Here is a 14,974-nt window from a genome sequence, read left to right on the forward strand (position 1 = left end):
TTCCATCTGGTCCGTGTGTTTGATCCACCTTCAGACCTTTCAGCTTCCCCAGCGTCTTCTCTTCACTGTTGGCCACTACATTCACCTCTGTCCCCTGAGTCTCATGAAGTTCTGATATGCTGCTAGTGTCTTCCACTGTGAAAACTGATGCAAAGTACCTGTTCAGTTCCTCTGCCATTTTTTTGTTCCCCGACTACTTCACCAGCCTCATTTCCCCATGGTCCAATGTCCACTCTTGATGCTCTCTTACATTCTAAATACCTGAAAAAAACTTACATTCCTCTTTTATATTACTAGCAAGCTTACTCTCACATTTCATGTTTTCCTCCCCTTATTGCTTTTTTGGTTATTCTCTGCTGGTTTTTAAAGGCTTCCCAATCCTCTAGCTTCCCACTAATCCCACCATATTGTATAGTTTTCCTTTTGCTTTTATGCTGTCCCTGACTTCCCTTGTCGAACACAATTACCTCACCCTTCCCACCCTCAGCGTTAAACATCTCATTTGAGACAGAAATGAGAGGATTTTTTTTCTCACAGATAGTCATGAGTCTTTGGAACTTCCTTCCACAAAAGTTGATGTAAGCAGTGTCCTTGAATATTTTTGAAGCAGTCGTGAGTAGATATTTGATAAGAAGCAGGTGAAGTGTGAAGTAGGAATGTGGAGGAATCAGATCATGCATGAACTTAGTGAATGGTGGAGCAGCTCAAAGGGCAATTCATTTACTTGTATGTCAATATATGTCCCTCAATCCATGCCACTAGCACAGATTATCTGGTTACTTTTACATTGCTGTGCTTGTGGGCAATCACAGTTTGTGTGTTTCATTCTCCCCATAATAACAAAGACTTGGTGTCAGTTAGCTCAGCTCACTGAATGGCCAGGTTCTGATGTAAAGAAATACCAGTGATGTGGGTTCCATTTCTGCACCAGCTGAAATTGTCTTGTTAACATTTCTCTTGCCTAGCGCACGCCCTGTGCAATGTAACCTGGATGCCTTTGTCCATTTTTTTTTGATCTTTACATCCCTGTTTACTATGATCTGCCTGTACTTCTTGTAAACAAAGCTTTTCACTGTACTTCAGTGCACATGACAGTGAATCAATCAATCAATCAGGAATAAACTTCTCAACCTGTCCCTTTACCTGAGTGGTGACCGTCAGGTTAAAACATTGCCGGCCCATAAGACCATAAGAGCAGAATTAGGCCATTCGGCCCATCGATCTGCTCCATTATTCAATCAATATGTTTCTCAATCCCACTCTCCTGTCTTCTCTCTGTAGTCCTCGATACTCTTACCAATAAAGAACCTATCTAACCCTGTCTTAAACACACTCAATTACTTGGTCTCCACAGCTCTCTGCAGCAATAAACTGCACAGATTCACAACCTCCTCATCTCAGTTCTAAAGAGTTGTCCCTTCATTCCGAGGCTGTTGCTTGGGTTCTAGTCTCTCCTTTTAGTGGAAACTGAAATAACTGCACAGAGGCCAGTATCCCACTACCAAGACACACTTTATTTACAAGTAGTGAATCCTTGACACTAATCCAGCTCCCTCAGAGCCAGCTCTCAGAGTGAACAAGAAATCTGACACTCTTATTCCTATCTATCAGCCAGGACTACCTAGCAGAGTATTGAGTACAGGAGTTGGGAGGTCATGTTGCGGTTGTACAGGACATTGGTTTGGCAACTTTTGTATTATTGTGTGCAATTCTGGTTTCCCTCTGATTGGAAGGGTTCAGAAAAGATTTACAAGGATGTTGCCAGGGTTGGAGGATTTGAGCTACAAGGAGAGGCTGAACAGGCTGGGGCTGTTTCCCCTGAAATGATGAAGGCTGAGAGGTGGCCTTATAGAGGTTTATAAAATCATGAGGGGCATGGTTAGGATAAATAGACAAGGCCTTTTCCCTGGCATGACTTATGGACATGCCAACAAGTCCATACCGACCCTCCGAAGAGCAACCCACCCAGACCCATTCCCCTACAGTTACCCCTTCACCTAACACAACTGACAATTTAGCATGGCCAATTCACCTGACCTGCACATCTTTGGACTGTGGGAGGAAACCGGAGCAAACCCACGCAGGGAGAGTGTGCAAACTCCACACAGACAGTTGCCTGAGGTGGGAAATGAACCCAAGTCACTGGCGCTGTGAGGCAGCAGTGCTAACCACTGTGCCACCATGCCGTCCGGCAGAATGGCAGCAAGTGGGACCTCACAGATCTATACTGGGCCCCCAACTTTTAAAAATTTCTATCACTGTCTTAGATGAGAGGATGAAAGACATATTGGGCATCCATGGCAATTGGGGAGTATTCCATCATACTCCTGACTTGTGCCTTCTAGATGGTGAACAGGCCTTTGGGAGACAGAACCTGAATTACTTGTCACAGAATCCCTAGCCATAATTACTTCATGTGCATATTCTAAACATACACAAAATTGTTGGATTGCTGTTAAAAACTGAACTGGCTTTCTGATATCCTTGAGGAGAAGGAACCCTGTAGTCCTGCTGTGCAGTCTATGCCTTTAAATGACACCCATCTTATACTAATGTGGGACTCCTGAGCAGTGCGATGTGGAACTGTAAGGCAGTCAGTGGCACTGTAATCCAACAGGTCACAGTCATTGACACTGCCTCAGCGTAACCAAAGGAGAAATGCTGGTGTTGCCTACATCAGGAAAGTTAATTTTTTAAAAGCTGATCAACAACTGAATCAACAAAACAATTACCTTGCAGAAGATTGCTGAGGACAAGCTATCATCCAGGCAGTGAACGCAATTTGTCAGGGGAGAGAATTCATGGAATATAATGCACATATTTTCACCACTGTCTGGATAAAGATGTTTCTGCTGAATCCCCTTCTGGATTTATTTGCAACTAAAGGCCCTAGTTTTAGAGTCTACCACACAAGTGCAAACATCAAAGTCAAAAGTAGTAAGACAATAAAGTACCTTGATATACTCCTGGTGATATTGTTCGAATGTTTCAAGCTCAAGAGAGACGTAAGCTACAAAATAAATCAAAGCCATGTGAAAGAAGTTAATTGAGAGAGTTTTTAAAATTCTTTCATGGGATGTGGCATTGCTGGCAAGGTGAAAAATTGTTGTCCTCCCTTAATGCTTTGAACTGAGTGGCTTGCACAACCATGTCAGAGGGCGGTTTTTGAGTCAATCATGTTACTGAGGGTCTGTGGTCACATGCAGGTCAGTTCAGGTAAGGACAGCAGATTTCCTTCCCTAAATGGCATTAGTAAATCACGTAAGTTTTCACAACAATCAATGATTGTTTGATGCTGACCATCTTCATTTTCCATATATTAAATGGATTTACATTCAAATTTGCTACCATGGTGTGGTTTGCATCCAGAACTTTGGCCTGGTTTCTAGATGACTAGTCCAATGCCATTATCAATATGCCATCAATCTTCCCCAAGGTTTGTCCGCAGTGTCGCTTCACACCGATAATAAAAGCTCACTGGTTCTGCTTCCTAAGCTGGGAGAAACCAAACAAATTGGTCGTAGTTCCAATTTTGGCTCAAAAGCAGCAATCTGGCATTCTGTTCAAAGATCCCTGAAATTAAAAATGTCTTGGCAGGAAACAGACCACAAAACTGTTGGACTGCTGTTAAAAACTGAACTGGCTTTCTGATGTCTTTGAGGAGAAGGTCCTGCTGTGCCTTCGAGATGCTTGAACTATATAATTGGGGTTGACTCCCGAGCACTGTTAACAGGTCACAGTCATCAACACCTCCTCAGGACAACTAAAATTATGCCCCCCTCATGATAGCCATTTCTGCCTATAAAGGCTATCCTCTTTATCTATGCCTCCCATCATTTTGTACATCTCTTATCAAGTCACCTGTCTCCTTCTTTGCTCCAATGAGAAAAGCCCTAGCTCCCTCAACCTTTCTTCATAAGACATGCCCTCCAGTCCAGGCAGCATCCTGGTAAAACTCCTCTGCACCCTCTTTAAAGCTTCCACATCCTTCCTATAATAAGGCGACCAGAACTGAACACAATATTCCAATTGTGGACTAACCAGGGCTCTGTAGAGCTGCAGCGTAACCTCGTGGCTCTTAAACTCAATCCTCCTGCTAATAAAAGCCAGCACACTATACACCTTCTTAACAACCTTATTGACTTGAGTGGCAACTTTGAGGGAATTATGGATGTGGATCCCAAGAACCCTCTGTTCCTCCACACTGCCAAGAATCCTGCCTTTAACCCTGCAATGTGCATTCAAATTTGACCTTCCAAAATGAATCACTTCACACTTTTCCAGTTAAACTCCATCTACCACTTATCAGCCCAGTTCTGCATCCTATCGATGTCCTGTTGCAACCTACAACAGCCCTCCACACTATCCACAATTCCAACAACCTTCATATCATCACCAAAATTACTAACCCACACTTCCACTTCCTCATCCAAGTCATTTATAAAAATCACAAAAAGCAGAGGTCCCAGAACTGATCCCTGTGGAACACCACTGGTCACCGAGCTCCAGGCTGAATACTTTCTAGTTACTACCATCCTCTGTCTTCCATGGGCTAGCCAATTCTGTATCCAAACAGACAAATTTCCCTGTATCCAATGCCACGTTACTTTCTGACAGAGCCTACCGTGGGGAGCTTTGTCAAACGCCTTGCTAAAATCCATGCATACTGCATCCACTGCTCTACCTTCATCCAATGTGTTTTGTCACATCCTCAAAGAATTCAATAAGGCTTGTGACGTTTGATCTGCCCCTCACAAAGTCATGCTGATTATCTCTAATCAAGCTATGCTTTTCCAAATAATCATAAATCCTGTTTCTCTGAATCTCTTCAATAATTTACCCACCTCCAACATTAAGACTGACTTATCTGTAATTCCCAGGATTATTCCTATTCCTTTTCTTGAACAAGAGAATATCATTTGGTACCCTCCAATCATCTGGTACTACTCCAGTGGATAGTGAGGACACTAAGATCATTGCCAAAGGCTCAACAATCTCTTCCCTCACTTCCTATAGTAACCTTGGGTATATCCCATCTGACCCAGGGGACTTATCTATCCTCATGTTTTTCAAAATCTCCAGCACATCTTCCTTCTTAACATCAACCTGTTCGAGCAGGTCAGCCTGTTTCATGCTGTCCTCAGATACGTCAAGATCCCTTTCACTAGTGAATACTGAAGCAATGTTTTTTTTAGATTAAATTACTTACAGCGTGGAAACAGGCTCTTCAGTCCAATGAGTCCACACCGACCCGCAAGCCACCCAGACCCATTCCCCTACATTTACCCCTTCACCTAACACTATGGGCAATTTAGCATGGCCAATTCACCTAACCTGCACATCTTTGGACTGTGGGAGGAAACCGGAGCACCTGGAGGAAAACCACGCAGACACGAGGAGAATGTGCAAACTTCACACAGACAGTCGCCTGAGGCGGGAATTGAACCAAGGTCTCTGGCGCTGTGAGGCAGCAGTGCTAACCACTGTGCCACCGTGCCACCCTACCTCCTCTGACTCCAGACATAAATTCTCTCCACTATCCCTGATCAATCCTACCCTCATTGTGGCCATCTCATATAAGTGTAGAACACCTTGGGGTTTTCCTTTAAACCTATCCACCAATGCTTTCGAATGCCTCCTTCTAGCTCTCCTAAGTCCATTCTTCAGTTCCTTCCTGGCTACCTGGTAACCCCCTAGAGCTCTGTCTGATTCTTGCATCCTCAACCTTAAGTAATCTTCTATCTTCCTCTTTACTAGATGTTCTTGTCATCCAAGGTTCCTTCACCCTACCATCCTTTCCTTTCCCCAGTGGGACAAACCTATCCAACACTCACAGCAAGTGCTGCTTAAATAACCTCCACATTTCTGATATGCATTTCCCTGAGAATACCTGTTCACAATTTATGCTCCACAGTTCCTGCCTAATAGCACTGAAAGTCCCCCCCTCCCCCAATTGAATACATTCCCATACCATCTGCTCCTACCGTCTCCATGACTATAGTAAAGGTCAGGGAGTTGTGATCACTTTCACCGAAATGCTCCCCTACCGAGAAAACTGACACCTGACCTGGCTCGTTGCCAGATGCCAAATCCAATATGGCCTCCCCTCTAGCTGGCCTATCTACATATTGAATCTGGAATCCTTCCTGCACACCTGACAAAGACTGCTCAATCCAAACTATTTGCACTAAGAAGGTTCTAATCAATTTAAGGAAGTGAAGTCACACGCAACAACAATCCTGTTACTTCTGCACCTTCCCAGAATCTGTCTGTCAATCTGCTCCTCCATGTCTCTGTTGCTATTGGGGGGCCTATAGAAAACTCCCAATAAAGTGACTGCTCCTTTCCTGCTTCTGACTTCCACCCATACTGACCCAGGAGACAAATGCTCCTCAACGACCTCCCTTTCTGCAGCTGTTATACTATTCCTGATTAGCAATGCCACTCTTCCTCCTCTTATACCTCCTACTCTATTCCTTTTGAAAAATCTAAACCCCAAAACATCCAATAACCGTTCCTGCCCATGTGATATTCATGTCTCTGTTATCTTGTAGAAGATTGCTGAGGACAAGTTCAGTGTTCATTGTCCAGGCAATGAACAGAGACTTGTCAGGGAGAGAATTCAGAATATTTACAGCACGGAAGGAGGCCATTCCATCCATCAAATATGCACTGGCTCTCTGAATGGGTTATTCACTTAACATCATTCCCCCACCTTCTCCCCATGAACGTGTACATTGTTCCTTTCCAGACAACAGTCCCTTTTGAAAACCTGTAATGCATCTGTTGCCTTGTACTCAGAGGGCAGTGTATTCCATATCCCAGCCACTCATTCAACAAAACACAGTTTTTTCTCGTCATGCCACTTTTGCTCGTTTTACCAACTGTTTTACTTCTCTGTCCTCTCATTCTTAATTCTTTCTCAATCGGAAACAGTGTCCCCTGTCCACTCTGACCTTTTTCCTCCTGATTTTGTACACCTATATTAAATACATTTTATTGAATTCTTCAGATTTAATTCTTGTTAAAGAAAGAATAAATTCACATTTCTATAGTCCTTTTCACAGCCTTGGGCAATCCCAAGGTGATTCAAAGCCAATTAAATACTTTTGAAACGTATGTTATGTTGTAATGTGGGAAATTAAAGCAGTCAATTTACGATCAGTAAGCCCCAGGCCACAGGAATGTGATAAAAGACCCGATAATATCCAGGGATTATTTAGTTGAGGGATAAATATTGGTCAGTTGACTGTTGAGAAATCCTTTGTGCTTCTTCAAAATAACTCCTTGGGTTCTCTTATACTGGTAAAAAGTGAGGTCTGCAGATGCTGGAGATCAGAGCTGAAAATGTGTTGCTGGTTAAAGCACAGCAGGTCAGGCAGCATCCAAGGAACAGGAAATTCGACGTTTCGGACCAGAGCCCTTCATCAGGAATGCCCGAAAAGTCGAATTTCCTGTTCCTTGGATGCTGCCTGACCTGCTGTGCTTTAACCAGCAACACATTTTCTTCTCTATACTGGCCCTATATGGGCTTATGTTTCATCAGAAAGGTGGCACCTCCGACAGTGCAGCATTACCTCAGTACTGCACTGGAGAGTCAGCATGGAGAATATGCTGAAGTCTTTGCTGTTGCACTTGTAGACCCAATCTACCAACTGATTATTAACATTATCAATCTCACCTTGCTAACGATATCAATAATAATGAAAATAAAGAACCAAAAGACTGCGGATGCTGAAATCAGAAACAACAGAGATCGAACATAGAACGTAGAACAATACAGCGCAGAACAGGCCTTTTGGCCGTCGATGTTGTGCCGACCTGTGAACTAATCTAAGCTCATATCCCTACACTATCCCATCATCATCCATGTACTTATCTAAGGATTGATTAAATCTCCCTAATGTGGTTGAGTTAACTACATTGGCAGGTAGGGCATTCCACGCCCTTACCAATCTTGGAGTAAAGAAGCTGCCTCTGACATCTGTCTTAAATCTATCACCCCTCAATTTGTAGTTATGCCCCTTGTACAAGCTGACGTCATCATCCTAGGAAAAAGACTTTCTCTGTCTACCCTATCTAATTCTCTGATCATCTTGTATGTCTCTATCAAATCCCCTCTTATCCTTCTTCTTTCCAAGAGATCAGACCCAAGTCTCTCAGCCTTTCCTCATATGAGCTTCCCTCCAGACCAGGCAACATCCTGGTAAATCTCCTTTGCAACTTTTCCAATGCTCCCACATCCTTCCCGTAATATGGCAACCAGAACTGTACACAATATTCCAAGTACAGCCGACTAGTGTTTTATACAGGTACAGCATGTAATTACGGCTCAGGAACTTAATCCTTCTACTAATGAAACCTAACACACCGTATGCCTTCTTAACAGCACTATAACCTGGGTGGCAATTTTCAGGGATCTATGTACGTGGACTCCAAGATCCCTCTGCACATCCACATACCAACAATATTTTCATTGACCCAGTACTCTGCCTTCCTGTTATTCTTCCCAAAGTGCATCACCTCATATTTATCTGCACTGATCTCCATTTGTCACCTCTCAACCCAATTCTGCAGTTCATCCAAGTCCATCTGCAACCTGTAACATTCTTCCACACTGTCCACTACTCCACCGACTTTAGTGTCATCTGCAAACTTACTAACCCATCCACCTATGCCTGCGTCTAAGTCATTTATGAAAATGACAAATAGCAGTGGTCTCAAAACAGATCCTTAAGGCACACCAATAGTAACTAGACTCCAGGCTGAATATTTTCCATCAACCACCACTCACTGCCGTCTTTCAGAAAGCTAGTTTCTAATCCAAACTGCTAAATCACCCTCAATTCCATGCCTCTGCATTTTCTCCAACAGCCTATCATGTGGAACCTTATCAAAGGCCTTACTGAAGTTCATGTATACCACGTCAACTGCCCTACCCTCATCTACATGCTTGGTCACCTTCTCAAAAAACTCAATAAGGTTTTGTGGGACATGACCTCCCTTGACAAAACCATGTTGACTATCTGCAATCAAATTGTTACTTGCTGGATGACCATAAATCCTATCTCTCATAATCCTTTGCAAAATGTTTCCTAAAACAAGGCACAGTGGTTAGCAGTGCTGCCTCACGGCGCCAGGGACCCGGGTTTGATACCCGCCTCAGGTGACTGTCTGCGTGGGTTTCCTCTGGGTGTTCCATTTCCTCCCACAATCCAAAGATGTGCAGATCAGGTGAATTGGTCATGTTAAATTGCCCATGGTGTTAGGTGCATTTGTCAAGGGTAAACGTAGGGGAATTGGCCTGGGTGGGTTATTTTTTGGAGGGTCAGTGTGGACTTGTTTGCCGAATGACCTGTTTCCATACTGTAGGGAATCTAATCAAACAGACATAAGGCTCACTGGTCTATTGCTGGAAAAGCTCTGCAGGTCTGGCAGCATTTGTGAACAGAAATCAGAATTAAAATTCCAGGTTGAGTGACCCTTCCTCAGAACTGATGGTAGCTAGGAAAATGTCTATTTATGTGCAGAATAGGATGGGGGGAGGTAGTGAGGAGTAAACAATAGTTGAGGATAGAGACCAAAGAAACAGAACAGTTGCACAAAGAAGTGGATAATGGTCTGGCTGGGAGGGTGAATAGCTGTTAATGGAGACTTTTAGAGGCTAACAAAAGGTTAGACCCTCCTCCCACCCTGCCTTCTCCATAGAAACCACCATTTTCCTACCTACCATCAGTTGTGAGGAAGGGTCACTTGACCTGAAACATTAACTTTGATTTCCCTCCCAGAGGCTGCCAGGCCTGCTGAGCTTTTTGATTAATTTCTGTTTTTGTTATTGATAATGAAAATAAACTTTGACACATGTTTGATGCTGGCCTTTCACCAACGGGGCGTTGCTGTTTGTGGGATCTTGCTGTGACATGCTTCCTACAGCACAACAGTAATGGAACTTCCACTGCACCCTATTTGCTGTGAACCGTTTTAGGGTAGACCAAGACATAGGAGCAGAAATTAGGCAATTCAGCCCATTGAGTCTGCTCCACATCATGTCTGACAGGTTTCTCAACCCCATTCTCCCACTTTGTCCCTGTAACCCTTGCTCCCCTTGATATTCAAGAACTTATCTCAGTCTTAAATTTACACAATGACCTGGCCTCCACAGTCTTCTGTGGCAATGAATTCCATAGATTCACCACACTCTGGCTGAAGATGTTTCTCCTTACCTCCGTTCTCCTTATCCCTTTATTCCAAGGCTGTGCCCTCAGGCCCTGATCTCTCCTACCATAGAGTCATAGAGATGTACAGCATAGAAACAGACCCTTCGGTCCAACCTGTCCATGCCGACCAGATATCCCAACCCAATCTAGTCCCACCTGCCAGCACCCGGCCCATATCCCTCCAAACCCTTCCTATTCATATACCCATCCAAATGCTTCTAAAATGTTGCAAACATCCACTCTGTCCAGGCCATACAGCATTCTGTGTGTTTCAATTAGATCCCCCCTCATCCTTCTAAATTCCATCGAGTATGAACCCAGGGTCCTCACACAGTCCTCATATGTTAAGCTTTTCATTCCGGGGGCCATTCTTGTAAACCTCCTCTTGACACGGTTCAGGGCCAGTACATCCTTCCTGGGATATGAGGCCCAAAACTGCGCACAATACTCCAAATGTGGGCTGACCAGAGCCTTATAGAGCATCAGAATTACATCCCTGCTTTTATATTCAAGTTCTCTCAAAATTAATGCCACCGTTGCATCTGCTTTCCTAACTACTGACCTAACCTGCAAGTTTACCTTGACAGGATCCTATCCTAGAACTCCAAATCTCTTTGCATTTCAGACTTGAGAAATTAGCCCTTGCCTTTATTCTTCCAACCAAAGTGCATGACCTCACACTTTCCCACATTGTAAGCCATCTGTCACTTCTTTGCCCACTCTCCTAACTTGTCCAAATCCTTCTGCAGCCTCTCACCTGCTCACTGCTACACGTCCCTTTATCTATCTTTGTATCATCTGCAAACTTATCCAGAATGTCTTCATCTGGATTGTTAATGCCTAAAGTAAAACGTTGTGGTCCCTACACTGACCCTTGTGGAATACCACTTGTCACTGGCTGCCAACCTGAGAAGGACCCTTTTATCCCCACTCTTTGCTTTCTGCCAGACAGTCAAGCTTCTATCCATGCTAGCACCTTGCCTCTAACACCATGGGCCTCACCTTACTCAGTAGTTTCCTGTGCGGCACCTTGTCAAAGGTCTTCTTGAAGTCCAAGTAGATAACATCCATTGGCTCTCCTTGAACTAACCTGCTCATTACTTAGATCCATAGAGGCATAGAGATGTACAGCATGGAAACAGACACTTCGGTCCAACTCATTCATGCCGACCAGATATCCCAACCCAATCTAGTCCCACCTGCTAGCACCCCAGCCCATATCCCTCTAAATCCTTCCTATTCATATACCCAGCCAAATACCTTTTAAAATTTGCAATTGTATTAGCCTCCACCACTTCCTCTGGCAGCTTATTCCATACACATACCACCCTCTGTGTGAAAAAGTTGCCCCTTAGATCTCTATTATATCTTTCCCTCTCACCCTAAAACCTATGCCGTCTAGTTCTGAACTCCCACACCCCAGGGAAAAAGACTTTGTCTGTTTATCCTATCCACGCCCTTCATGATTTTATAAACCTCTACAAGGTCACCCCTCAGCCTCCGACCCACCAGGGAAAACAGCCCCAGCCTGTTCAGCATCTCCCAATATCACAAATCCTCCAACCCTGGCAACGTCCTTGTAAATCTTTTCTGAACCCTTTCAGGTTTCACAACATCTTTCTGAAAGGAAGGACACCAGAATTGCACGCAATATTCCAACAGTGGCCTAACCAATGTCCTGTACAGCCGCAACGTGACCTCCCAACTCCTGTACTGAAAATGTGTTGCTGGAAAAGTGCAGCAGGTCAGGCAGCATCCAAGGAGCAGGAGAATCAACATTTCGGGACTAAGCCCTTTTTTCGGAATTTCGGGCTTATGCCCGAAACGTCGAATTTCCTGTTCCTTGGATGCTGCCTGACCTGCTGCGCTTTTCCAGCAACACATTTTCAGCTCTGATTTCCCGCATCTGCAGTCCTCACTTTCTCCTCTCAACTCCTGTACTCAATACTCTGACCAATAAAGGAAAGCATACAAAATGCCTTCTTCACTATCCTATTTACCTGCGACTCCACTTTCAAGGAACTATGAACCTGCACTCCAAGGTCTCTTTGTTCAGCAACACTCCCTAGGACCTTACCATTAAGTGTATAAGTCCTGCTAAGATTTGCTTTCCCAAAATGCAGCACCTCGCATTTATCTGAATTCAACTCCCATCTGCCACTTCTCAGCCCATTGGCCCATCTGATTAAGATCCCATTGTAATCTGAGGTAACCCTCTTCGCTGTCCACTACACCTCCAATTTTGGTGTCATCTGCAAACTTACTAACTATACCTCTTATGCTCACATCCAAATCATTTATATAAATGATGAAAAGCAGTGGACCCAGCACCGTTCCTTGTGGCACTCCACTGGTCACAGGCTTTCAGTTTGAAAAACAACCCTCCACCATTACCCTCTATGTTCTACCTTCAAAAAACTCAATCTCCTCAATGGATTCTAGCAGATTTGACAGGCATGACTTCCCCTTGATGAAACCATGCTGATTTTGCCCTGTTTTACCATGCACTTGCAAACATTCAGAAGTCTCAGCCTTCACAATGGATTCCAGGATGTTACCCACAATCGTGGTTAGGCTAATTGGTCTGTAATTTTCCATGTTTTGCCTTACTCCATTTTTAAGCAGGGGTGTCAGGTTAGTGATTTTCCAGTCCTCTAGGACCCTTCCTGATTCTAACGATTCCTGGAAGATTACCACTAATGCCTCCGCCATCTCTTCAGCTATCTCCCTTAGAACTCTGAGGTGTAGTCATCTGGTCAAGGTCATTTATCCACCTTCAGGCCATTCAGCTTTTCTTATGCTTTCTTCTTGGTCATGGCCACCATACTCAGCTCTGCCCCCTCACTCTCTTGAATCTTTGGGATATTATTTGTGTCTTCCACCATGAAAACTGACATGAAGTAATTATTCAGTTCCTCAGCCATTTCCTTGTTCCTACTACTATCTTTCCTGCATCATTTTCCAGTGGCCCAATGTCCATTTTTGCCTCTCTTCTACCCTCTAAAGAAACTCTTAGTCTTTCTTGATATTACTAGCTAGCTTACCCTCGTATTTAATCTTCTCCCTCCTTATTTCTTTTTTCATTGGTCTTTGTAGGCTTCGTAATCCTCTGGTTTCTCACTGCCCTTCACCACATTATATGCTTTCTCTTTTGCTGTTATGCTATCCCTGACTTCCCTAGTCAGCCATGATTGCCTCATCATCCCTGTACAATGATTCTTTTTCTGTAGGATGAATCTCTGCTGTGTCTCCTGAATTACTCCCAGAAAGTCCTGCAATTGCTGTTCCACTGTCATTCCTGCTAGGTTCCTCTCCCAGTCAATTCTGCCCAGCTCCTCCCTCATGCCTTTTTCAGCTATAATATATTACCTCCAATTCTATCTTCTCCCTCTCAAATTGCAGTGTAAGTTCAATCATGTTATGACCACTGCCTCCTGAGGGTTCCTTCACCTTAAGCTCCCTTATCCAATCTGCCTCATTGCACAACACTAAATCCAGGGAACTGCCTGTTCCCTAGTGGGCTCCACCACAAGCTACTCCAAAAGGACATCGTGTAGTCATTCCACAAATTCCTTTTCTTGCATTCCACGTCCAACCTGATTTTCACAGTCCATCTGGATATTGAAATCCCTCATGATCACAGTAACTTTACCTTTCTCCCACATCTTACAAGATGATTAGGGGTTTAGATAGGGTTAACCATGAGAACCTTTTTCTATGTATGGAGTCAGAGATTACGAGGGGGCATAGCTTTAAATTAAGGGATGGTAGGTATAGGACAGATGTTAGGGGTAGATTCTTTACTCAGTGAGTCGTGAGTTCATGGAATGCCCTGCCAGTAGCAGTGGTGGACTCTCCCTCTTTATGGGCATTTAAACGGGCATTGGATAGGCATACGGAGGATAGTGGGCTAGTGTAGGTTAGGTGGGCTTGGATCGGCGCAACATCGAGGGCCGAAGGGCCTGTACTGCGCTGTATTTGTCTATGTTCTATCTTTTCTCTTTGCGGCTGTACCTTGCACCCCAGCTCCCGACTACAATTTGGAGGCCTGTAAATAACCCCAACTATGTTTTTCTTAACTTTTGCAGTTCCTCAATTCTACCCACACAGATTCTATACCATCCGACTATGGTTCGTTTCTTACTATTGATTCAATTTTAATTGATTTAATTACTAATAAGGCAACGCCAACCCCTCCGTCCACCTGCCTATCTTTACAATAGGATGTATATCCTTGAATACTGAGCTCCCAGTCCTGATCCCCTTGCAGCCATGTCTCTGTGACACCCACCATGTCATACCTGCCTGTTTTGATCTGGGCCACAAGCTCATTTACTTTATTCCCTATACTGCCTGCATTCAGATAGAACACCTTCAATCCTGTATCAATTGTCCCTCTGCTCATTGTCATCTGTTTGTCCAGTGTGCTTGAAGTTTGACTGCTAACCCTTTCCATACAATGTCCTATTTGTATGTGTGCTGGTGATTTTAATAACCTCTCCTGAGTTCTGTACTCTTGCCTCCTCCTCTAGGGGACCCCGAGGCTCTGAAAAGTTCTACAAAGTTTTATATTGGATAAACATATGGAACATATGGATGAAAATGGAACAGTATTGGATAGATGTGCTTCAGATTGGTTCCACAGGTCAGCACAACATCGAAGTCCAAATGACCTGTACTGTGCCGTAATGTCCCATGGTCAATGTTCTCAAAATGCAAGGCGTCCTTTCTTTGATAGAGAAAAGAAGGTTTAGGGG

The 14,974-nt window shown here is 44.0% G+C and overlaps 1 protein-coding gene across 1 annotated transcript in view; it reads right to left on the reverse strand.

The window, feature by feature from the left end:
* catip (ciliogenesis associated TTC17 interacting protein) overlaps positions 1-14,974 on the reverse strand; it is an 83,183-nt gene that overhangs the window by 33,614 nt on the left and 34,595 nt on the right. Inside the window, exon 4 of the mRNA XM_060827724.1 lies at positions 2,955-3,010. Coding sequence (XP_060683707.1) covers positions 2,955-3,010 — 56 coding nt within the window. The remainder of the gene's footprint in view (positions 1-2,954; positions 3,011-14,974) is intronic.

The sequence above is a fragment of the Hemiscyllium ocellatum genome, chromosome 7, assembly GCF_020745735.1.
Source record: "Hemiscyllium ocellatum isolate sHemOce1 chromosome 7, sHemOce1.pat.X.cur, whole genome shotgun sequence".
Classification (NCBI taxonomy): domain Eukaryota; kingdom Metazoa; phylum Chordata; class Chondrichthyes; order Orectolobiformes; family Hemiscylliidae; genus Hemiscyllium; species Hemiscyllium ocellatum.